The 25,247-nt window shown below is 45.1% G+C and overlaps 1 protein-coding gene across 5 annotated transcripts in view; it reads right to left on the bottom strand.

Moving 5' to 3' along the window:
• tfb1m (transcription factor B1, mitochondrial) overlaps positions 1-18,469 on the bottom strand; it is a 40,046-nt gene extending 21,577 nt beyond the window's left edge. The window contains exons 1-6 of one of the 5 annotated variants that reach the window (XM_014210373.2): positions 18,389-18,469; positions 13,355-13,503; positions 11,767-11,918; positions 11,539-11,647; positions 11,220-11,371; positions 10,966-11,085 (exon numbers count right to left, since the gene is read on the bottom strand). In XM_014210373.2, coding sequence (XP_014065848.1) covers positions 10,966-11,085; positions 11,220-11,371; positions 11,539-11,647; positions 11,767-11,918; positions 13,355-13,487 — 666 coding nt within the window. In that variant the 5' untranslated portion in view covers positions 13,488-13,503; positions 18,389-18,469. Of the gene's footprint in view, positions 1-10,965; positions 11,086-11,219; positions 11,372-11,538; positions 11,648-11,766; positions 11,919-13,354; positions 13,527-18,369 lie in introns of all 5 variants that reach the window. The other 4 variants (XM_014210370.2, XM_014210371.2, XM_014210372.2 and 1 more) reach the window with 4 other exon arrangements.
• Between the last annotated feature and the right edge of the window lie 6,778 nt (positions 18,470-25,247).

Genomic DNA, 25,247 nt, shown 5'->3' with positions numbered 1-25,247 from the left:
AGACAAATGTTTCCCCAGAAGTGGAGGCTTACTGTATTGTGTTTGTGTGAAAAAACACACAGCTCAATTGAAGCGTTCACTGAACAGGCTGAAAAGAAGTTGTAAAATCACAGCGCTAGAAGTTTTTAATTAGTATCTTCAAAAAACAGTAGAGTTGACAGCTTATGGACTGATCCTTTCAATACTATAGCTCCTTTTTCTCCGACTTGCGTAGTGTTTCACAGAACCCGCCTGTGATTGCCTGTTTGAAGCTGACCTTCTTTTCCTGAAACGTGGCCAGGATTGCTCCACTAGCTTGTTTTCAGAATACCTAAATGTTTTTTTGGCATGGAATGTTGTTCATGTTAAACAGGCAGGATTTAGAAAACACGCCGTTGAGTAACAGCTAAACCAGCATTCATTTAAGATAAGAGGGGCAATAGATCTCTCAAGATATTGATAAGCAAACTCTGCCAACCTAGGCATTTTGTTTTAGGGAGGGTGAAGTATTTTTAGCATTTTTTTTTACCTTGGGACTATGATGAATCGAGTCCAAGCCTTCAGGCGTTTACCGCTCTGCACCGAGTCATTGAAATAACTTTCCTATACTCTTGATACCATGGTTGACCCCGTTTATAGGATAGGAATAGGCTTAGATGAATAGTGCTGTAGTACAATGTGCTCTAGGAGGAACACCTATACAGGCTCACTGTATAAATCTATTGGTTATATTTGTTGAGAGGAGAGAGTTTGGCTATTTCCCTTACAAAGATACTGAGAAATACAATGATCTGGCATCATTGTCCTTGCCACTATACAAAACTGAAAAACAAACTACAGTACATTTTACACTGAACAAAAATACAAACGCAACATGTAAAGTGTTGGTCCCATGTTTCACAAGCTGAAATAAAGAAATCCCACAAATGCTTATTTCTCTCAAAGTTTGTGCACAAATTCGTTTATATCCCTATTAGAAAGCATTTCTCCTTTGCCAAGATAATCCATCCACCTGACAGGTGTGGCATATCAGGAAGCTGATTAAACAGCATGATCATTACACAGGTGCACCTTGTGCTGGGGGGCGTAAAAGGCCACTTTAGAATGTGCCGTTTTGTCACACATTTTAGTCATTTAGCAGACACTCTCATACCGAGCGACTTTCAGTTAGCTATCTTAAGACGAATGTACTGTGGGACAACCACATATCACAGGCATAGAAAGTACATTTTTCTTCAATAACGTAGCTGTCAGTAGAGTCAGAGCTTGGGGTAGGGGACAAGTGCAAGCGCTAGTTAAGTGTTCTTTTTTTTGGGGGGGGGGTTGAGGTGAGGAGGACCTTGGGAACGGAGTGCTTGGGTTGGGGTGTAGGGTTTGAGCATAGCCTGAAGTTAGGGAGGGGCAGTTCCTCTTGCAGTTCCGTAGGTAAGCACCGTGTTCTTGTAGTGGATGCAAGCTTCAACTGGAAGCCAGTGGAGTGTGTGGAGGAGCAGGGTGACATGAGAGAACTTGAAAGGGAAGGTTGAAAAACAGGCAGGCTGCTGCATTCTGGATAAGTTGCAGGGGTTTGATGGCAAAAGCGAGGAGCCCAACCAACAGCTAATTGCAGTAGTCCAGACGGGAGAGGACAAGTGCCTGGATTAGGACCTGCGCCGCTTCCTGTGTGAGGTAGGACCATACTCTACGGATGTTGTAGAGCATGAACCTGCAGGAGCAGGTCACTGCTTTGATGTTTGCAGAGAACGAAAGGGTGTTGTCCAGGGTCATGCCAAGGTTCTTTTCACTCTGGGAGGGCAACACTGTGGAGTTGTCAACCGTGATGTAGAGGTCTTTGAGCGGGCAGGCCTTCCCTGGGAGGAAGAGCAGTTCTGTCTTGTCGAGGTTGAGCGGAGCTGAGTGACTTGGTGTATAGAGAGAAGAGGAGAGGGCCTAGAACCGAGCCCTGGGAGACACCAGTACTGAGAGTATGTGGTGCAGACACAGATCCTCTCCACATCACCTGGTAGGAGCGGCCTGTCAGGTAGGATGCAATCCAAGAGTGTGCATAGCCTGAGAAAGAGGGGAGACAGAGGTCAAGGCGTAGGGTAGTTCTGTGTGAGTGGGACCAGTGAACTCAATAGGCTGAGTGATTGAGGAGCGGATGTCGTTAACCTTTTTTTCCAAAGTGGTTGACAAAGCCGTCCGCAGACAGGGAGGAGATGAGGATTATTTTATTTCACCTTTATTTAACTACGCAAGTCAGTTAAGAACAAATTCTTATTTACAATGATGGCCTACCCCGGCCAAACCCTAACGATGCTGGGCCAACTGTGCGCTGCCCTATGGGACTCCCAATCACAGCCGGTTGTGATACAGCCTGGAATCGAACCAGGGTCTGTAGTGATGAGATGCAGTGCCTTAGACCGATGCGCCACTCGGGAGCCAAATTAAGGAGGGAGGAGAAGGTGGAAGAGAGTTTCCTAGGGTTGAAATTTAGTGTGGCAGAAAGTGGCTTTAGCAGCAGATACAGAGGAAGAGAAGATAGGTCCTCCGGAAGTTTAGTTTTCCTCAATTTTTTCTCAGCTGCCCGCAGCCTTGTTCTGTAAGCTCGCAATGAGTCACTCAGCCACGGAGCAGGAGGGCCGAGCCAGCCGGGAGGAAAGGGAACAGTGCAAGTCATAGGATGCGGAAAAGGGAGGAGAGTAGGGTCGAAGAGGCAGAATCAGGAGACAGAAGGATTTAGCAGAAGGGAGAGATGATAGGATGGAAGAGGCGAGAGTAGTGGGAGAGAGAGAGCTAAGATTGTAACGGCGCATGACCATCTGGGTTGGGGCTGAGTGGTTCGGGTTGGAGGAAAGGAAGACAGAAAAGGAAACAGAGTAGTGATCAGAGAAATGGGGGGGGGTTCAGTGAGATTACTAGGCGAGCAGCCTCTAGTAAAGATGAGGAAGTTGGAAAGACAATAATTGAAGGCAGACGTCGGGAGGTTGAAGTCGCCAAGTACGAAGACCGGTGAGCCATCGCCAGGAAATGAGCTTATCAAGTGGTCAAACTCATTGAGGAACTCTCCAAGGGCACCTGATGGGCAATAGATGTTAAGCTTGAGTGGACAAGTGACAGTATGGAATTCAAATGAGGAGATGGACAGGTGAGAGAAGGAGAAAAAAATCTCCACTTGAGTAGACCTATGCCAGCACCGCGACGACCAGATGCTGTCGGACTATGAGAGAAAACAGTCAGATGTTCTCTGGGGTGATCCATGTCTCTGTCAGGGCCAAAAAGTCAAGGGACTGAAGGGCAGCGTAGGCTGAGATGAACTCTGAGGCATTCCCAAACGCTGCCAGAGATCTGGAATTTCACATGGGCTGTGCGTGCAGGGTACACTAAAATTAGAAGGGTTGCAGCCAAGTGGTGGGGAGCATCTGTAAAGCCTACAGAGAGAGGTGGGAACACGTATAGAAAACGCACACAGTTGACAAAGCTACAAAAGAGCAAAATGAGATCTGTAAATAACTAGCTAAGATACACAAGTGAGAGAGTGGTGTGGAGCCTTTCTCTCTTTCCTTCCTCTAAACTCCACAAAACCATCTTTGTTTTTCTGCGACTGTCTTAGTTTTGTGACAAAATCGCCACTGACATGACCGCTGCTTACAACTGCCGCTGAGAAACCAGGGGAGACTGAAGAATTAACAATAATTGCCAATTGCCTAGCAGAGGTGGAGAGCACACCTCCCTGCACTAATTGCTGATTGCCTAGGAGAGGTGAAACCACGCCCCCCCTCAATACAGCCACTGACTACCCAAAACAAGTCCGAAATCGCCCTGCCCCTTGATCCTGGTTGATCCAGCAGTTCACACGCCAAGTAAGCCACTGGGAAGACAGGCAGCACTTAAAGCAGATGACCCTAGCTAGCAAAAGAGCAGTACTAGACCACAACAGATAAAGACAACATTATATACTTGACCATCTCTATTCTTCCCTTGTGGGATCATCTGAGGAGTATTTATGTCTGTAATAAAGCCCTTTTGTGGGGGAAAACTCATTCTGATTGGCTGGGCCTGGCTCCCCAGTGGGTGGGCCTGGCTGTCAAGTGGGTGGGCCTATGCCCTCCCAGGCCGACCCATGGCTGCACCCCTGCCCAGTCATGTGAAATCCATAGGTTAGGGCCTAATGAATTCATTTCAATTGACTGATTTCCTGACTTTGACTCAGTAAAATCATATTTTTGTTCAGTATACAATACATTTATGGTGAACAGCATACTGAATCTGCATCTATGGCAGTTTGGAATGGCTCTTCACTGGCCAAATCTCAGTATCTGACACCAATGAGCCACAAGAGATCCACAATGCAGAGCGAGCAGTATTCATTTCACCAGCAGTCATCTGGCCCGTGGTCCTCAGTAGGGGCTGTGTACAAGGAAAACATCTGTACGGCCCTCCTCCCCCTCAGAGACAGAGACTGTGGGTTTCCTATTACTCAGGATGGCTGATGACAGCCCCAGACAACCATCTGCTGGAGGTACGCTTCACTCTCCCTTCAGATCCATCAACATCATGAATCTGTCTCCAAGCGTTCTCCTCCCCTACGGCATGTGGAGGACACACTGACTGCAAGCCGCAGCATTCCCACTCCTACTACTCTGTCTCTCCCACTCCCATTCTCTCCCACTCACACTCCCAGCTCTCCATCTCTAAATCTCTGTCCTACCCTCTCCTCATGCTGGGCTGTGTGTGGAGCTTGGAGGCCTGGGGGTCTACTGTGGAGAAGCAGCACTCTAGGACGTGATGGAGTGGCTCTTAGACTTATAGAGCCGTCAATTACAGGCAGATTTTAGTCACATTCTGCCAGGAAAGAACTGTGCAGGCTAGAAGACAGGATGAAGTGGATGGGCAAGTCTCACTGGTATGCTTTCCACTCTTCATACAAATAAACCTCAATTTTAAGTAAGGCAGTGAAAAATGCAGTGTTGGTTGAAAAACAACACGCAGGATGGGCTATGATGTTGAAAGCAAATGACCACAACAGTGTCACATGATCTCCAGTCTCTGTAGCTGAGGTCACAAACTCCTTGACCTTCCGTCAGAATATTAATCAAACACAGCCATTAATGTACTTCAGCCATTAATATACTTCATGTGCTTCCCATTAAGCCAATAAAACCATTAGTTTTTTTCTGAACATAAAAACGTACACTACCGTTCAAAAGTTTGGGGTCACTTAGAAATTTCCTTGTTTTTGAAAGAAAAGCTAATTTTTTTGTCCATTAAAATGACATCAAACTGATCAGAAATACAGTGTAGACATTGTTAATGTTGTAAATGACTATTGTAGCTGGAAACGGCTGATTTCTAATGGAATATCTACATAGGCGTACAGAGGCCCATTATCAGCAACCATCACTTCTGTGTTCCAATGGCACGTTGTGTTAGCTAATCCAAGTTTATCATTTTAAAAGGCTAATTGATCATTAGGAAACCCTTTTGCAATTATGTTAGCACAGCTGAAAACTCTTGTTCTGATTAAAGAAGCAATAAAACTGGCCTTCTTTAGACTAGTTGAGTATTTGGAGCATCAGTATTTGTGGGTTCGATAACAGGCTCAAAAAGGCCAGAAACAAAGACATTTCTTCTGAAACTCGTCAGTCTATTCTTGTTCTGAGAAAAGAAGGCAATTCCATGCCAGAAATTGTCAAGAAACTGAAGATCTCGTACAACGCTGTGTACTACTACCTTCACAGAACAGCGCAAACTGCTGTTTCCAGCTACAATAGTCATTTACAACACCAACAATGTCTACACTGTATTTCTGATCAATTTCATGTTATTTTAAATGGACAAAAAAATAGCTTTTCTTTCAAAAACATGGAAATTTCGAAGTGACCCCAAACTTTTGAACGGTAGTGTAATTTAAAAATGTACAAATGACCTGTATCGCCATTCACCACCGCACTGGCTACCTCTATAACATTGTCTGCGTTTCGACAGGCAGCGCAACTGACATTTTTTCCACTAATAGGTTTTTTTGACCAATCGCATCAGATCTTTTTCAGAGCTAATCTGATTGGTCAAAAGACCAAATAGTTAAAAAAATATAGCAGAATTGCGCTGCCTGTCTAAACGCAGCCAATGTTACAGAGGTAGCCAGTGCGTTAATTCCAAAGGTGAGATAATGCAAAGGATAAGGCCCATCTCCTCACGACAGGTCAATATGGGCCAGCAGCTGCTAATGTAAAATGGATTCAACGTTTCCTCCCATCTAATCACCAGTCAGCTACAATGTGCTTCTCTTTCCCTCAGGTTAAAATGTATTATAAACTGGGTGGTTCAAGCCCTGAATGCTGATTGGGTGAAATCCGTGGTATATCAGACCACGGGTATGACAAGAAATTAATTTTTGCTGTTTTAATTATGTTGGTAACTAGTTTATATAATAGCAATAGGGAACCTCAGGGTTTTGTGTTATATGGCCAATATACCACGGCCTTGGCTTTACCAGGCACCCTGTGTTGCGTCGTGCGTAAGAACAGCCCTTAGCCGTGGTATATTGGCCATATACAACACCTCTTCAGGCCTTATTGCTTAATTAAACACTCCAATAATTGCCATTTTCTCTCCATTGGGTTTTAAAATGTTCAAAGGATTAATTGTTGTTTGTTGGTTAGAGCGTACAACTATTAAATGCATTTTCATAACTAAGGTGAGGGGGTGTCACACTTAATTGCTGTATGGCTGACATGGTCCCTGCTTCTAAAAATGGGAGATAGCAGTGTGTTGTGTGGGGCGTCAGGTTCTTTGTGACACATTTCCTTAGAACCGTTGACGAGTATAATTACAGCTACGCAGCAGCAATGTTCCTTCATCTGTATTAATGAATTGATCCAAAGCTACAGAGAGAGCAAGATAACACCACCAATGAGAATAGATTTGTTGGATTTGTCTAGCTCGGCTACGTGAACGCTCCCCTCTATCTAAGAACGCACTCTGCTCCACCAGGCCTCCTCAGACAGAGACGCACCGCCTTCAGCAATACAGCTTCCCTCTCCAATACCCATCCTACCTCGTATGCGTTGCTTCTTAGCATTGATACGGCCAGTTGTAGATTTCTTTGCCGAATATCTCCTACTGATGTACTCACATACTACTGTACTGCCTCAGAAGCAGTTAATATCAAGGTCCTAACTTTGTCCATGACTGCCCTTCACAGTATTGACAAGAGTGTGAGTTTGTGTCACAACCCGGCTCGTGGAAAGTGACAAAGAGCTCTTCAGGGCACAAATAATAATATAATAATAATCAATGATTTTTCACTTCATTTAGCCATCTTACATATAAAACCTTATTTGTTCATCAATAATTGTGAATAACTCACCACAGGTTAATGAGAAGGGTGTGCTTGAAAGGATGCACATAACTCTGCAATGTTGGGTTGTATTGGAGAGAGTCTCAGTCTTAAATCCTTTTCCACACACAGTCTGTGCCTGTATTTAGTTTTCATGCTAGTGAGGGCCGAGAATCCACGTGCTTGCAAAAGGCATCAGTGTCTTAACAACACGATTTGTCAAGGCAGGATACTCTGAGCGCAGCCCAATCCAGAAATCTGGCAATGACTTCTGATTACATTTTCACAGAACCGCTTGTTGCAATTTCGATGAGGCTCTCTCGTTCAGATATCGGTAAGTGGACTGGAGGCAGGGCATGAAAGGGATAACGAATCCAGTTGTTTGTGTCGTCCGTTTCGGGAAAGTACCTGCGTAATTGCGCATCCAACTCAGGTGCTTCGCTATATCACATTTGACATTGTTCGTAAGCTTGAGTTCATTTGCTCACAAAAAAATCATACAATGATGAAAAGACCTGTGTGTTGTCCTTGTTAATGCAGACAGAGAAGAGCGCCAACTTCTTAATCATAGCCTAAATTTTGTCCTGCACATTGAATATAGTTGCAGAGAGTCCCTGTAATCCTAGATTCAGGAACTCTTGGTTAATTATTTGAATAGGCTACCTGTATTTTACATTGTGTTGTTATTTTGCTGAACACTAGATGGTTTCATTTTATTTTTGCCAGTGAAACGAGGCTACTCAGGCGAGAGAGAAAAATCTCACCCAAATGTATAACCCCGTAAAAAAATAATAATAATGTGAATCACATTTTTATTTGGCGTACCCCCGATGGCATTGCCCCCAGTTTGGGAATACCTGCTCTACAACATCCGTAGAGTACGACCCTACCTCACACAGGAAGTGGCGCAGGTCCTTATCCAGGCACTTGTCCTCTCCCGTCTGGACTACTGCAATTAGCTGTTGGCTGGGCTCCTCGCTTTAGAAACCCCTGCAACTTATCCAGAACGCAGAAACCCGCCTGTTTTTCAACCTTCCCTTTCAAGTTCTCTCATGTCACCCTGCTCCTCCACACACTCCACTGGCTTCCAGTTGAAGCTTGCATCCACTACAAGAACACGGTGCTTACCTACGGAACTGCAAGAGGAACTGCCCCTCCCTAACTTCAGGCTATGCTCAAACCCTACACCCCAACCCAAGCACTCCGTTCTGCCACCTCAGGTCTCTTGGACCTCACACCCCTATGGGAGGACAGCTCCCGCTCAACCCAGTCCAAGTTCTTCTCTGTCCTGGCACCCCAATGGTGGAATCAGCTTCCTCCTGAAGCTAGGACAGCAGAGTCCCTGCCCATCTTCCGAGAACATCTGAAACCCTACCTCTTCAAACAGTATCTTAAATTTTCCTCCTCCTCACCTCGACCCCCCCCCCCACAAAAAAGAAATAACACTTAGCCAGCACTTGCACTTAACCCCCCCCCCCCCTTCTAGCTCTGACTCTACTGACAGCTACGTTGAGAAACAAATGTACTTTCTTTGCCTGTGATATGTGGTTCTCCCACCTAGCTACTGTATCTTAAGATGAATGCACTAACTAAGTTGCTCTGGTTAAGAGCGTCTGCTAAATGACTGAAATGTAAAATCCCAGCTGTCCTACATAAACATGCATGAGCACAAATGAACAACTGCAGCACAAACACACACTACTCAGACCCACATACACGCATGGCACGTGTACATTAAGATACACTCGGACACACACACAAGAACACACAGAGACAGCGTAAAAGCCGCCTCTGCATGATGAAATAATCATTGAAGCTATTTCTTCTAAGAGAATGAACAATCAGCCCTAGTTTCATTCACTTCACTGCTCCTCTGTTCTTCCCTTACTCCATCCATTCCATACAGATGAAATATTTACCAACAGGGGGCTTTCAAAGAGGGACAACTTCTTCAGGGGACCCAAGTCCAACCTAAAGCCCATCCCCAAGAACAGAGAAACATCATTCTCTGTAGTCTGTAGCCTAGGCCTATAATTGTACATAATAATCATTCCTCTCACCAGTTTCACAGACCTGAGACTGTGAAAGGGATCAAGCTCTCATTACTGCTCTGTGTGGTAGCACTGCATCTCAAATACCCACCAGGCATAATTACCCAATTGTCACAATTCTGAAGACACTTCTGAGACAACATTGATTTAACGCAGCCGTAATGAACCCTTGTACTGTACATGTCTCATAAAGAGTCGAGTGACAGTAGCAGAAAGACTTGAACGACAAAGAAATGGGGGCAATGGAGGAAGAGGAGAACAGAGAATAAACAGGGGTCACACGTTATGTGGATAGTCAGGACTTTCCATCTGTAGATGCTCTAACAGATGATCATACTATCAACAAACTATCTGTTGATAAGCAACGGCTTGTTAAAGTTACGGTTAGTGTTTTGAACAAGGGTAAGGTTTAAGAGCTGGGACGATAGACCAAACAAATGACGCATACCAACATGGCCTTCCTCTTTCCAAAGCATTTTGCTTAGGTCGGTCATTTTCTGCGACTTTGCTACACAAAGTTTCTGTAGATTGTTCTAAAACCATTATTTGGTCAACGGTAATATATACATTATGTTGATTCCTACTATGAAAGTATCTGCCGGTCCCTGTTTGGCTGTCGCCTGCTGGCTCTCGTTCCCTCTCCCCACTGTGCTCACCGAGGAGGGACAGATGCATTCTGAGAAGCACAAGCATGTGACCGTTGCTTAGAGGGGGATTGTGGGAAAGGCAGTTTTCAAAGCAACTACTGTTGTTCTCGTTCCAGAGAGGAGAGTCGCAGCCTTCTGGGAGTATATCATGTATTTCTCACCTCTTAATATTGACTTCACGGCACCCATTTACAACTAGAGTAGGCTGTAGTTGGTATGGTTTTGATGCCCAGCAGCGTTGCAGTTCTTGACACAAACCGGTGCGCCTGGCACCTACTACCGTACCCCGTTCAAAAGGCACTTCAATATTTTTGTCTTGCCCATTCACCTTCTGAATGGCACACATACACAATCCATGTCTTAATAGTCTCAAGGCTTAAAAATCCCTCTTTAACCTGTCTCCTCCCCTTCATCTACACTAATTAACATCAATAAGTCTATCTCATAGAAAGAGCAGGTGTTCATAATGTTTTGTACACTCAGTGTAGCTTATAGGCCAATATGCACAAAGATGCCAAAAAGAAGTCTGCTAATTCTGGATCCTATTTTGACAGGTTGCACATCAAAATATAATCATGCATTTCCTGGATATGTTCGATGAAATAGCTTAATTTTTTAATCATAGACCACCATTTCAGTCGTCTTACTTGACACTGAAAAAAAAAGGTCTCGGGCTCTGCCGCTGAGTAACTGTCCATTAAAACATTATCATTGTATTTGTTGTTATCGAGCAAAACAGTTATATGACTTTTTGTCCATATCGCCCAGCTGTAGCACCTCCCTCAAAAAATAATTGATCGTCATTTATAGCAGATTTATCGTTATCGCAAATAATTGTCAATTTATCACGGTATGGATTTTTGTCATCATCAACTTTGTCACCATGGAGGATTGTCATTATCATCTTCGATATAAAGCCAAGATGGTGTGTGTAGTGGGCAGCGTAAAGCAGAGTGAGGGGTCCTACCTCAGGTTTGGGGATGAAGGCCTGTCCTGGGATGGTGAAGCAGTTCTTTACAGTACAGAGGTACTGGGCCATGATGGACAGACGACTCCTCTGTCTGCTGGCCGTGCTGGCTGTCAACCTCTGGAGAGGGGAACCCAACATATTTGGTCTGTATAATTTATACCCCTGAACAGTAGATCAACGCTGAATAATACAAATGGAAATTCAGGAAAACCGACTGAGTGAGAATAAACAGTACTGGACAGCACACATACTTCTGCCACCTCTTTCTGGAAGGTAAGGGTGAGTCTGGTCCGGCCGTAAACAAAGGGTCCAGTTCTGTTGGATATGTTCTCCAGCCACTTGATGATGAGAGGAGTGGACACACTGAAGGGAAGGTTCCCAATGATATGCAGGTCCGGTGGATCTGAGCAAGGACAATTGTAGTCAACCACACTGTTGCATGTTGCAAAACATGGCACAAAATCAATGTACTTTTTGTTTCAGACATAAAGCAATCTAGTAGATACTTCTATCAACCAGGCAAGTGACATATCTACCTCAATGCTAAGTCTACTTTTTCATCTCACTCACCATCCTCCCATGCCTTGGTTATGCCTTCTGGGAATCCTCTGTCCATTCTGTATGTGAGTATGTCACCATGGACAACCCTGAGCTTCCCTGGTGCTGCTTCAGACAAGAGCTGTGGAAACGGACATTGCATCTTACAGGTACTTGAGAATTTAAAAACGACTTTACTGTTTCCAATTTCGGCAATTCTTTGAAAGACAACCCCTTCCTGCATGTTCTCCTGTTAGGTACCTTTAGTCCAGGTATAAAGCGGTTGTCCTTCTCCACCACCAGCAGGTCTGCAGCCCCAGCGTTGAGGATGGAGCGGGTCAGACCTCCAGGTCCAGGACCCACCTCACACACATGGGCGTCCCTCAGACTGCCTGCCTGGCGCACAATCTTATCTACACAGTTCAGAAAACACACAGCGACCAGGGCGTACTACACATTGGAATGGGTTGGATATAATAAAGGTGAACAATGTACAAATAACTGCCGAATTACTGGAAACACTTGAGTAAATGAAGGATATGAACTATATTGAAAGCAGGTGCTTCCACACAAGTGTGGTTCCTCAGTATATTAAGCAATTAACATCCCATCATGCTTAGGGTCATGTTTAAAAATGCCCAGTTGCCCATTATTTTGGCTACCATGGCTAGAAGAAGAGATCTCAGTGACTTTGAAAGAGGGGTCTCAAAGTAGTATTGTGGGTTTAAAGGGTGTGTCTCAGTCACCAGATCTCAGCTCAATTGAACACTAATGGGAGATTCTGGAGTGGCGCCTGAGACAGCGTTTTCCACCATCATCAACGAAACACCAAATTATGGAATTTTTCATGGAGGAATGGTGTCGCATCCCTCCAACGAGTTCCAGACACTTGTAGAATCTATGCCAATGTGCATTTAGGGCCTTGTAAAAAGGAGAATGCGAACGGAATACAGACATTAAAATGGAATTCAACAATATAAACTAGTATTTGCATCAATCCAGTGGCCATTTGTTTTGCTAACTCTGCAGTCACATGAGCACAGAACAGCTAACCAAAAAACCCTCTCTTGCTGGTGCCCACTTACATTAAAGGTTATCTAGGCCTACACCCAAAAATCCACATTTATTAGACTTTTCCCAAACCTCAAGTGGTCTCCTGGTGTGGTTTAATCATTGTTGTGGACTTAAAACATTTAGTTATTTTTCTATTTAAAAAAAAGTCTGATTTTGAAAACGAAAACCACAAAAAAATTGGTAAACTGAAACCTGAAAAAAAATATTTAAAAATAATAAAACAGAATGGGCGGGGTTGGGGGATACAATAAATGTAATTGGGCCCTAAGCATTGAATCTGTTCTGGTGGCCCAACACCCTATTAAATCACTATGTTGGTGTTTCCTTTATTTTGGCAGTTACGTGTATCAATGCACTATCTAGTTGATGTTACATGCATCTTTTATTATGACATTCTGATATTCAAGAATAGTGGCTTCCATATGTATATGACTTGCAGGCTAAATAATGGTGGGCAGTGGCACTGTATTTTAGCATAGGCATATGCCTGGCTCCCATCTCTCCTTGGCAAAGCTAGCTGTGCTTCTTTAATGCTTTTATCTAAAACAGAAACCTTGTTCAAGGGCACCAGATCAGATCTGCAGCACTGCATCACTGATGGAGTCACATCGGTAGTGTCTGCTGCTTGTGGACAAGCCTATGTGGGCACTTCAGTCCAGTACACTAAATGTGATGTGAACAGGGGGAAGGAAAAACACCATTGCGTCCTCATTGTGTAGAAGACACAGTGTACCAGGTGTTGGTGCATTGCAGCTAGAGGAGGCAGCTGACTCACCTGTGAGCCTCATGTCCAGTAGAAAGTTCTGGGACAGCTGTTTCTCTGCTCGCAGGTTGTACAGTTTGATTACCTCCCCAATGGTGGGCAGGGGAGGCAGGCGAAATGACGCCATCTTTCTGGGACCCGCCATCCCTCAAACCGTTCTGCTGTGCAAATATAACGGGTGGTACTGTAGTAAGAGTATGATGATTAATGCACCTCTTCAATAGGGGAGCAATTACGCTGAGAGGGTAAATGTCAGAGTAATTAGTGACAGTTTACAGATCTGGGGATTATCTGCTAATCTCCCATAACGACGATAAACATGCTCATGCATCCAGGTTCCATTTTAGAGCTCAACGATCATATGAATTAGGAATTCGAATAAGATACTCCATTAAAAGCACAACTGCCATTGTCAAGGAATGATCAAAGGTAGCGAGAGAAAATACACGGCGGCGTAACATCTCTGACGATTAAAAACATGATCTTGATCGCCACCCAGTGGATCAACCTACATTGTGTTATAACATTGATATTGGGCAGTTATGGATGTATCCTGCCATAGATAGTGGAATGACTCCGTGGTGGATCTCTGTGGTGGAACAGTCATATGCTAAAACAGTCAAAGTCAACCCAATGTCAAATTAAATTGAGCATAGGACCTACCGTTACAACAGATGGACCTTCAACTAGCTGAGGAACGCTCAACTCCCTTCTCTTATCCCGAGGCAGAGTTGAGTATTGATACCTGGTCTAGCGATTTGCTAGCAACAACATTGAGTCACCGTCAGTCAATACTTGTAAAAATGTACATTCTGAAAACGCTTGTTTGTCCTGTATAACTGTGGCCCTTACACGGGGCACTGAAATTCATACTTTTAATAAAAACCTTTACTGAATACAACCAGCAACATTTTTTTTTTTTAAAGTATGAATTTCAGCGCCCACGCAGAAGAACCGCAGATGTACAGGAGAAACATAGGTAGGTTACAGGTAAGAGATTGTATGTTATTTATAATGACGGATACCTGGAGGAAGTCTGAACTCTGAAATAAAAATGGATGGCCCTCCCTTTATTTAGTCAAATATAATTTTACCCGACCCTCCCTGAACACTTGAAAACAAGTGACACCCCCCCCCCATACCAAATCATTAAAACATAAAATGGATAGCAGAGAACTTGCCTACCATATACTCTCACTCCTAGGGCAGACCAGAGCCTTCCATATGCATTTTTAGAAACTGTTCTTTGTTTTGTAAGCATTACATGGAAAAGTAGCCTGAAGATTGTTGATTTGCAGACCACCGCAGACAAGGGTGAAATGATCACCATCATAATAAAACCACTGCATGAATCTATCATCTTATTTGCGGTCCTAGAAAAAAATATCCTTTTAGAAACGCATTTCATTAAATTCCATGTCATTTTACATGACTGTACACAAGTTCCACAACAGAGCATGACAACAAATGAGCACATGCTGCAGCACCAGACGTTTTGATTTCTATACAGGCGATTGTTAGAAAAGAGGATAGTCTAAGTTTGGAACAGATCTAAAGTTGTCTATCAACTGTAAAAAATTAAGCGACAACGGAACCAGTTACATCTGAAGTATCGGATCATCAATGAATTAGAGAAAACGTCATTTGTTTTTTAACACAGCAGTCGTATATCTTAAAGAAGGCCACAGTGTAGAAAACATTAATAACACCTGCTCTTTCCAAGACAGACTGACCAGGTCAAAGCTATGATCCCTTATTGATGTCACTTGTTAAATCCACTTCAATCAGTGTAGATGAAGAGGAGACAGGTTAAAGAAGGATTTTTAAGCCTTGAGACAATTTAGACGTGGATCGTGTATGTGTCATTCAGAGGGTAAAGACCAAAAAATGTGCCTTTGAACAGGATAGGGTAGTATGTGCCATGTTTGTGTCAAGAACTGCAATGCTGCTGGGTTTTTCACACTCAACAGTTTCCTGTGTGCATCAAGAATGGTCCACCACCCAAAGAACATCCAGACAACTTGACAACTGTGGGAAGCATTGGAGTCAACATGGGCCAGCATCCCTGTGGAACGTTTTTTTCGACACCTTGTAGAGTCCATGACCCGATGAATTGAGGCTGTTCTGAGGGCAAAAGGGGGAGGAGGGAGTGGGGTCCAACTCGACATTAGGAAGTTGTTCCTAATGTTTGGTATACTCAGTGTCTATGCACTTGTCATTTTTATTCCATGATATTGTTGTTACAAAATAGATGTGTTGACTGTGATCAGGGCATGGGAATATAGGAACATCTGCTAGGTTAAATTAACAAACTAAGCCTGCATAGCTCACGCATGCTCCTCAAATCAAAGACAGGCCAAACTCCTGTTTCTAAAAGTGAATTCAATGGCACTGTAGAATGAGAGTATGCCTAATAAGGCATTTTGTTCAATCCAATTTCATTTTATACAGCCTAAATGCAAAATGTATAGGCGTGTTGAAACGCTGTTGTTGAAATGCTGAGCGCTCCTGCCAGCCTATAGCTGTCACAAACGCTTCACAAATGATTTCTTAAATGGCAGGCTATAGGCTTGAAATAATAATAATATAGCCTAAATAATACATTTTTGCTCCTTCTTAGGCTACCAGGTTTGCTCCTGACTAATTTACAGATAGTATGTTGTTTAATAGCCTGTTAAAATGTTGAACGTCAATTGATAGTGACAGAATCACATTACTGTACTTCCCCTGGAATAAAAGGTTGTAGCGCTGCCTCTGAATGTCAGACACAAACCAAAGATATCCCATATGCCTCGGAGTCAGGTCTTTCCCCTGCATTTTACAGCTTGTTTCTAGCATAAAGCATTGCGGACTAAAGCATTGTTATAGAATCAGGTCTATGCTTTTAGCATTTACCCTCACATAGCCCTCAATTTCAGCCCTGGTTAACTTAACACACCAAGCCCTTCACTGACACTGAGATACACTATATACACAAAAGTATGTGGACACCCCTTCAAATGATTGGATTCACCTATTTCAGCCATACCGGTTGCTGACAGGTGTACAAAACCGAGTACACAGCCATGCTATCTCCATAGACAAACATTGGCTGTAGTATGGCCTTACTGAAGAGCTTAGTGACTTTCAATGTGGTACCGTCATAGGATGCCAACAAGTCAGTTCGTCAAATTTCTGCCCTGCTAGAGCTGCCCTGGTCAACTGTAAGTGCTGTTACTGTGAAGAGGATACGTCTAGGAGCAACAACAGCTCAGCTGCGAAGTAGTAGGCCACACGAAGATCATAGAACGGGACCGCCGAGAGGAGGAGCACGTAGCGCAAAAATCGTCTGTCCTCGGTTGCAACACTCACTACCGAGTTCCAAACTGCCTCTGGAAGCAACGCCAGCACAAGAACTGTTCGTCGGGAGCTTCATGAAATGGGTTTCCATGGCCGAGCAGCCCCACACAAGCCTAAGCTCACCATGCGCAATGCCAAGCATCGGCTGGACTGGTGTAAAGCTTGCCACCATTTGACTCTGGAGCAGTGGAAACGTGTTCTCTGGAGTGATGTATCACGCTACACCATATGGCAGTCCGACGGACGAATCTGGTTTTGTCGTTTGCCAGGAGAACACTACCTGCCCCAATGCATAGTGCCAACTGTAAAGTTTGGTGGAGGAGGAATAATGGTCTGGGGCTGTTCTTCATGATTCTGGCTAGGCCCCTTAGTTCTGGTGATGGGAAATCTTAACGCTACAGCATACAATGACATTCTAGACAATTCTGTGCTTCAACGTTAAGGCAACAGTTTGGGGAAGGCCCTTTCCTGTTTCAGCATGACAATGCCCCTGTGCACAAAACGAGGTCCATACAGAAATGGTTTGTCGAGATCGGTGTGGAAGAACTTGACTGGCCTGCACAGAGCCCTGGGCTCAACTCCATCAAACACCTTTGGGATGAATTGGAACGCCAACTGCATTCTAATCACCCAACCTCAGTGCCCAACCTCACTAATGCTCTTGTAGCTGAATGGAAGCACGTCCCTTCAGCAATGTTCCAACATCTAGTGGAAAGCCTTGCAAGAAGAGTGGAGGCTGTTAAAGCAGCAATGGGGGTGTAATACAGTGTAGTTTAGTTTTATATGCACCATCCTAGCAGCGCAAAAACTCAGGAAGTACATTTTCTTAGAAATATAACACAGAATATCAGATCTCAACAATGACTGGAGAAGTGTTCAACATCACCAGTAGGCGTATCTACCAAATCCTTATGATCTATGTTTTCATAAGTGCAACATGACTGCAAGAGACGGTTATAGTGTCTGACCAAAATAAAGGACAAAAAAAATCTAAATGAGTAGTTTGAATGTGTTGATAAAATGCGAGACATAATTGTTTGGTTACGGGACAAAGGGCCAAAATGTAGGACTGTCCCGCACAAACCGGAACATGTGGACACCCTCCTAGACCCTCCCCTGGACTAAATAAGAAAAGAAAAACCTGCCCCTGATTGAACATTTTAAATAGCACGACCTCCGCCATTTTTATCCGAGTAACAATTGTGTACATTTCGACCGTTCAATAAGCGTTTTCATCATTTACAAGTATCGACTGATGGTGACTCAATGTTGTTGTTAGAAAATCGCGCAATCAGTTATCAATAACGTTCCTCAACTCAGCCTCGATATAAGAGAATGGAGTTGGGCGTTCGTCAGGTAACCGTCAACAGGCAACGTGATGCATTGTAACTAATGATTGACAGTGTGACCATGAAGAGATCTTGCTCTTAATTGAAACCACAGTTTCTAAACCATACTAAACCAACTTTGCTGAAACTGTAGCTAGCGACTCAAAACGTGTAACTATGTAACGTTAGCTATACTAGCTAACTAGCCAGCAGCATGTTGCTACGTTTTCCTTATTTTTCGGGCAAAAGCCTCTGACCTGAAACAGTTACAACATATTTAGGTTCACTCTACTTGTCCGTGCAATATGACTGCTAAAAGCAAACTTTAAACCACAAGCCTAGAAAGGTAAAAGCGTTAACCTGATAACACGATTCTCACCACGTTGGATGTCCTTTCCTGAAATATTGCTTTCGTCAGGAAACTGACAGGTTGACGTCCAATGGGATTGCTTCTGCAACCAATCAATTTGGGAGAGGCGGGACTTCAGTTTTCCTTTGAACGTCCAAGTCTTGTTGATGTAATGATAGGTTATGGGCAACAGAGGGAAGCATTTTGATAACAGGCTTCGACATTTGACATACTGTATAATTCAAAAGAGGAACAAACTATTTTCACGCCACTTCGATATAGTAACGACCAGAAGTGACTTTTTCGTAACAACGTTAGGAAAATTTACGCAGCAGGTTATGATCATTAGGTTAAGGTTAGGAAAAGGGTGAGGGTTAGCGAAAATGTTTTTCCTAAACTGCTACGAAAATCCCTTACAGGTCGTAGCTGTAGCCAAGTGCCATGAAATGTATGCCCCTATTCCAAAAGTGTGCATTACATACAATATACATTATCGATTGAAGTATTCCCTGGAGAACAATTAAGTGTGGTTCTGCCATGATTTCTCATCATCAGCATGTTTGATCTGTCTGCTATTTACAGCCGTGGACAACATTGACTCATCTTTGTGGGTGGGCATATAACGCGAACGTCTAGCAACCCAAAGATGTTTTGAAATAAAATAAATATTTGACAGATGCATTGTGCGCAAAGCAGAACAGATTTTGACATGTTTATTGTCTACCTGTATAGTGATGCAAATACACCACTACTGTATATGCACGAATCAGACATGGGATGAGAATGGAATATATTGTGATCCAATTTTCATACAGTGCTATTACTACTAAATGTAACTTTGTATTGTACTAACAAATGACATCATAAACAGCTCTTTTTGAATGTCCCTGCAGGCAGAAGCAACACTTTATGGATGAGTAGCTTATACAGTTATGGGAAGATGCATAATTTCAGCATTTACTCAGGAACTTATTATAAAGATTTCTTATAACATCTTGGTGTAAACGTTATAAATTCAGCTTCAGACATTACAACACATTCAGATAATTACATTATCCTCTCAGCAAGATGGAGTTATTGTAGAAGAGAGATTCATCCTATCAGGTTTTGACTAAGGAGGATCCATTGTGCACACGCAGCTGTTGGTAAGAATGAACCCTGTGGCCCTGAGTCCCTCGTCTCCCTGGCAGCTCTGTTCACAGTACAGGGAGGGTCAGGGTGTCACAAACTCTTTTTGTTGAGATGGAAACGCTCCCCTCGAGGATCTGTGGATGAGTGGCAGTTACAGATCCCGCTGTGGCCGACCTTGCGGAGAGGAGAGAGACAGTAAAAAGCAGTCTGTCTGGAATGCTGCTGCTGCTATGGAAACAAGTCGACCAATCACATACTTCAAAGAATGCTTCATATGGACCTACTGTCTTCCCTGTCACTCCCGGAAAGTCACCTTTCTGACATGCCTAATTCTATGTCAAAAATCTAATCATACCTCTTTACCTGTACAATTGTCATTTTATTAATGATGCACATTGATTATTTAAAAACGTTTATGCCTTTAGTACAGGAATTCAGTACAACTGCCACACTTATCAGGTTTGAAGACCCAGAGGCAGACTGTATCGAAGTAACAATGTTTATTACAGCAGCAGGGGCAAAGGTACAGGACGGCAGGCAGGCAGGCTCAGGGTCAGGTCAAGCAGAGATCAGTAATCCAGAGGTGGGGCAAAGGTACAGGACGGCAGGCAGGCTCAGGAAACAGGAGACAAAGGGCTGTGAGACATGGGTTTAACTCTGGACACATGAAAGGTGGGATGTATATGAAGGGTATGGGGCAACAGAAGACGAACAGCAGAGGGGCTACTAATTTTGAAGATGGGAAATGGGCCGATAAACCGGGTGGAGAGTTTGCGGGATTTCACCCAGAGGGGCAGATCCCGGAGGGATAGCCATACCTTCTGCCCGAGACGATACCGGGGAGCCGGGGTCCGATGGCGATCCGCCTGTCATTGATACCTGGAGGTGGTCTCGAGGAGGGCCGACCGGGCTCTCCTCCAGGTAGGACGACAGTGGCGGACAAACACCTGGGCAGAAGGAATGCCGACCTCTTCCTCCTGCTCGGGGAAGAGCGGGGGCTGATACCCCAGGGAACACAAAAGGAGATGGGAAGGGTGTTGCGGGCGTTTCCGACCCACACCAGCTGCTGGCTCCAGGAGGTGGGGTTGGCAGAAACCAGGCAGCGCAGAGTAGTCTCCAGATCCTGGTTGGCTCACTCCGACTGGCCATTGGACTGGGGTGGAATCCAGAGGACAGGCTGGCTGATGACCCAATAAGGGTGCAGAACGCCTTCCAGAACAGAGATGAGAACTGAGGGCCCCGGTCAGAGACCATGTCGACTGGTAGTCCATGGATCCGGAAGACGTGCTGCACCATGAGCTGGGCCGTCTCCTTGGCAGAGGGTAGTTTGGGGAGAGGAATGAAGTGGGCGGCTTTGGAAAACCGATCCACCACAGTCAGGATGGTGGTGTTGCCATCAGATGGGGGAAGAAGTCCAGGGAGATGTGGGACCAGGGACCAGCCGGAGCTTGTCGAGGAGTCTTGTTTTGTGCACACACCGTGCAAGCGGCGACGAATGCGGAGACGTCAGGGACCATGGTGGGCCACCAGAAGCATCGTCGCACAAAAGCAAGGGTCCGGCGGGAGCCCGGGTGGCAGGCCAGCCTGGAGGAGTGGGCCCACTCCAGGACCACGGAGCGGACCACGTCAGGCATGAACATCTGGTTATCTGGATCCCCCCGGAGTTCGGCTGGGAACGCTGTGCCTCCCGGACCTGTTTCCCTATACCACAGCTGAGTGCCGTCGCCAGGCACGAGGTGGGAAGGATGGTCTCGGGCTCTGGAGTAATAGCTGTGGGGCTATAATGGCAAGACAGTGCATCCGGCTTGATATTATTGGAACCAGAACGATATGAGAGAGAGAAGTTGAACCGTGTGAACAGCAGGGCCCATCTAGCATGCCTGGAGTTGAGGCATTTGGCGGTGCAGAGATACTCCAGATTTTTGTGGTCGGTCCATACGATGAACGGGTGTTCCGCCCCTTCCAGCCAGTGCCTCCATTCCTCCAATGCCATCTTCACTGCGAGAAGCTCACGATTTCCCACATCGTAGTTTTTCTCAGTGGCATTGAGGCGATGGGAGAAGAAGGCACAGGGATATAGCTTCATGTCCAGGACAGAACGCTGGGACAGGACCGCCCCCACTCCTACATCAGATGCATCGGCCTCCACCACGAACTGACGGGAAGGGTCAGGATGAACCAGGATGGAAGCAGTGGTGAAGCGGTGTTTGAGGTCTCGGAATGCCCAGTCAGCAGCAGGGGACCACATGAACGGAACCTTGGGAGAGGTGAGTGCTGACAGGGGGGAAGCTAGGGTTCCTTTTGGACACTCCCGGGATCCATTTGGACACTCCCAGCGGAGATGATGTAGCCCAGAAAGGGGATAGTGGAGCGATGGAACTCGCACTCCTCTGCCTTAACAAACAGCTGGTTCTCCAGGAGGCGTTGAAGAACCTGTCGGACGTGGAGCACATGTTCTTGGGGGGAGTGGAGAAGACGAGGATGTCATCAACGTAGACGAAGATGAACCGGTTCAACATGTCACAGAGAACATCATTTACCAGAGCCTGGAACACAGCAGGGGCGTTGGTGAGGCCAAATGGCATGACCAAATACTCGTAGTGGCCGCTGGCCATGTTGAATGCGGTCTTCCACTCATCCCCCTCCAAGGTGGTAGGCGTTCCGTAGATCCATCTTGGAAAACACGGTGTCCCCCTGGAGCGGCTCGAGGGCCAAGGAGATGAGTGGTAGCGGTACTTCACCGTTATTTCATTGAGTCCCCAGTAGTCGATGCACGGGCGCAGGGTCTTGTCTTTCTTCTCCACAAAGAAGAACTCTGCACCGGCAGGAGAGGACGAAGGACGTATAAGTCCTGCAGCTAGGGAGTCCCCAATGTAGGTGTCCATAGCCTTCGTCTCCGGTCCCGACAGTGAGTACAGTCATCCCCGAGGCGGAGTGGTGCTAGCGAGAAGGTCAATCCCGCAGTCATATGGTCGGTGCGACGCAAGCGAAGTGGCCCGGGCCTTGTTGAACACCTCCTGAAGGTCCTGGTACTCCACTGGAATGGCAGAGAGGTCCGGGGCACCTTCCGAGCCCCCAGGAAGATGTCCCGGAGCAGGTTGCGCTAACTTCAGACACTGGGTGTGGCAAAATGGACTCCAGCCCATGATGGCACCAGTAGACCAGTTGATGAGGGGATTGTGTTGCTGGAGCCAGGAGAATCTCAATACCACGGGAATCTGAGGAGACTTGATGAGCAGGAATTGAATAGTCTCGCTGTGATTCCCTGACACCCGTAGGTTGATGGGAGTGGTAATATGAGTGACCCGGCCTATAGAGCGCCGGTCCAGCAGTTTAACATCCATGGGAGTGAGAGGGGCTGATGGGGACATTCAGCTCAGAAGCCAGTGTAGCGTCCAAAAAACTCTCATCGGACCCAGAGTCAATGAGGACCCGGAGATATTTAGACTGGTTTCCCCACAGTAGAATGGCATGAACAGGGGTGCAAGCAAGGGAAGCAGGAAAGTTCTCCCTATGGAGCACTAGAGTACTCGCTCCTACCAGTGAGTCCCACAATACAGACAACTCTTCGTGGTGATCCTGTATTGCAATTCCACTGGAGATAGACCAGCTCTACCTAGTTGTATGGGCTTGGGAAGTGGTGAATCAGCCGTCTTCGGTGACTCTCAGGGAAGGTTGGGAAGCCTCGAGTTCTCTCGGCAACGGGATCATCGGGAACTTCTGGGATGACTCGGAGGCAAGGTGGAATCCCTGGACGTGCGAGCAAAGTCGAATTTCCTCTCCCTCCGTCGTTGCTGTAGACGCCCATCGATTCGGATGGTCAAAGCGATGAGGGAATCGAGGTCCGTGGGTAGCTCCCGAGCAGCAAGCTCGTCCTTGACCTCCTCCGAGACGCCGTGCAGGAACATATCGAACAGTGCTTCCTGGATCCAAGCACTCTCCACTGCCAACTTGCGGAAATCCACCACATAGTTGGCCACACTGCAAGAGCCCGCCGAAGCTGGATTAGCTTCTCTCCCTGAAAACGGGTAAAAACAAATATTCTTCACCTCTCCCACGAACCCCCCACAGTAGCCCAGGTAAGAGCCCTCTCGGACATCAGCGTAATGAGATAGGCTATCTTGGAGCGATCCGAGGGGAAGGAAGAGGGCTGAAGCTCAAAAATGAGGGCACACAGAGCTAGAAACGCCCGACAGGTGCTCGGCTCTCCATTGAAGCATTCCGGGGGGGTAAACGGGGCTCCCGAGAAGGTGGAGTGACCGATGACACGATGCTGCTAGCAGCTGGGTTACTGAGGGGCTGTGGGGTTACCACCGTGGTAAGATGTCTCCCAGACAACCCGCGGAATTGTTCCATTACTAAACCTGGACAGATCATTTCTAGTCATTAGTCTCAAGTCAAAGTCGAGTCCCAAGTCTTGAGGCTCCAAGTTCAAGTCAAGTCTCAAGTTATTTTATTTTATATCATTTCGAGTCTCAAATCATCAAATTTGTGACTCGTATCCAAGTCATGTGACTCGAGTCCACACTGTGTAAAAATATTTCACAAATTAAACCATGAATATGTACTAATATTTCACAAATATTCATCATAAATCACAAATAAATTCATGACCATTTAAATATGTTCAACATTGCTCACAAATAAAACTATAATTTTAACAAATGTAGAACGATTTGTGAGCAAATGTTAAAAACCTCTAACATTTACAACTGTGGAATGTGCATTTGTGCATTCAAAAAGTGCTTGTGGATCTGTATTCTGTGTTTGCCCTCCTGTCAATGTATTACAATCCACAAATGTGTCTTCAGATTAATCGAATAGCTCCATTCATTGGGATGATCTTTGTGTAACATGACGAGCAGAGTGAGGCAGTGTCTCATTCTAGCTAGAATAGCTATTTAATAAAGAAAAACTTAATGAAGTGTGAGTATAACGTTATTTATTTGACACATTATGTTAAAATGTCCAACGAATGCCTTTCATATCAATGTTAAATACGACCATGCATTGCCGAGTGTGTGCTTTCAAAATCAGTCCACTAGCCAAGCTAGCTAGCTAGCTAACTGGCTAACGTTGCACACTACCGATAGCTAGCAGGCGATCTCGTCAGCTGTTTAGACGAACAACCAAAGTTAAACTAGCTAGTTAATTATTAATTCAGGAATGTGTCAATTATACTATACAAAAAATATAAATGCAACATGTAAAGTGTTAGTCCCATGTTTCATGAGCTGAAATACAATATCCCAGAAATGTTCCCTACACATAAAAAGCTTATCTCAAATGTTTGTTTACATCCCTGTTAGTGAGCATTTCTCCTTTGCCAAAATAATCCATCCACCTGACAGGTGTGGCATATCAAGAAGCTGATTAAACAGAATGATCATTGCACAGGTGCACCTTGTGCTGGGAACAAGACGACAAGGCTACTGTAAAATGTGCAGTTTTGTCACACAACACAATGCCACCGATGTCTCAAGTTTTGAAGGAGTGTGCAATTGGCATGCGGGCTGCAGGAATGTCCACCAGAACTTTTGCCAGAGAATTTTATGTTCATTAAATTCAAACGCAGATTAAATCATGTCTATTTATTATTAAATCCACACCCTGTACTTGCTTCTCGTCTCCCAGCGTCTGTCGTTACTGAACCGTTACACTAAAACATACATTCTGTTTGCAACAAGGCACGAAAGTAATACTGCAAAAAAATAAAGCAATTCACTTTTTTGCCCTGAATTTTTTTTTTTTATGTTTT

This window comes from Salmo salar, chromosome ssa09 (genome assembly GCF_905237065.1).
Source record: "Salmo salar chromosome ssa09, Ssal_v3.1, whole genome shotgun sequence".
NCBI classification, from domain to species: Eukaryota; Metazoa; Chordata; class Actinopteri; order Salmoniformes; family Salmonidae; genus Salmo; species Salmo salar.
The sequence above is the reverse complement of the archived record's forward strand: the minus strand, read 5'-3'. Positions and strand labels throughout refer to the sequence as shown.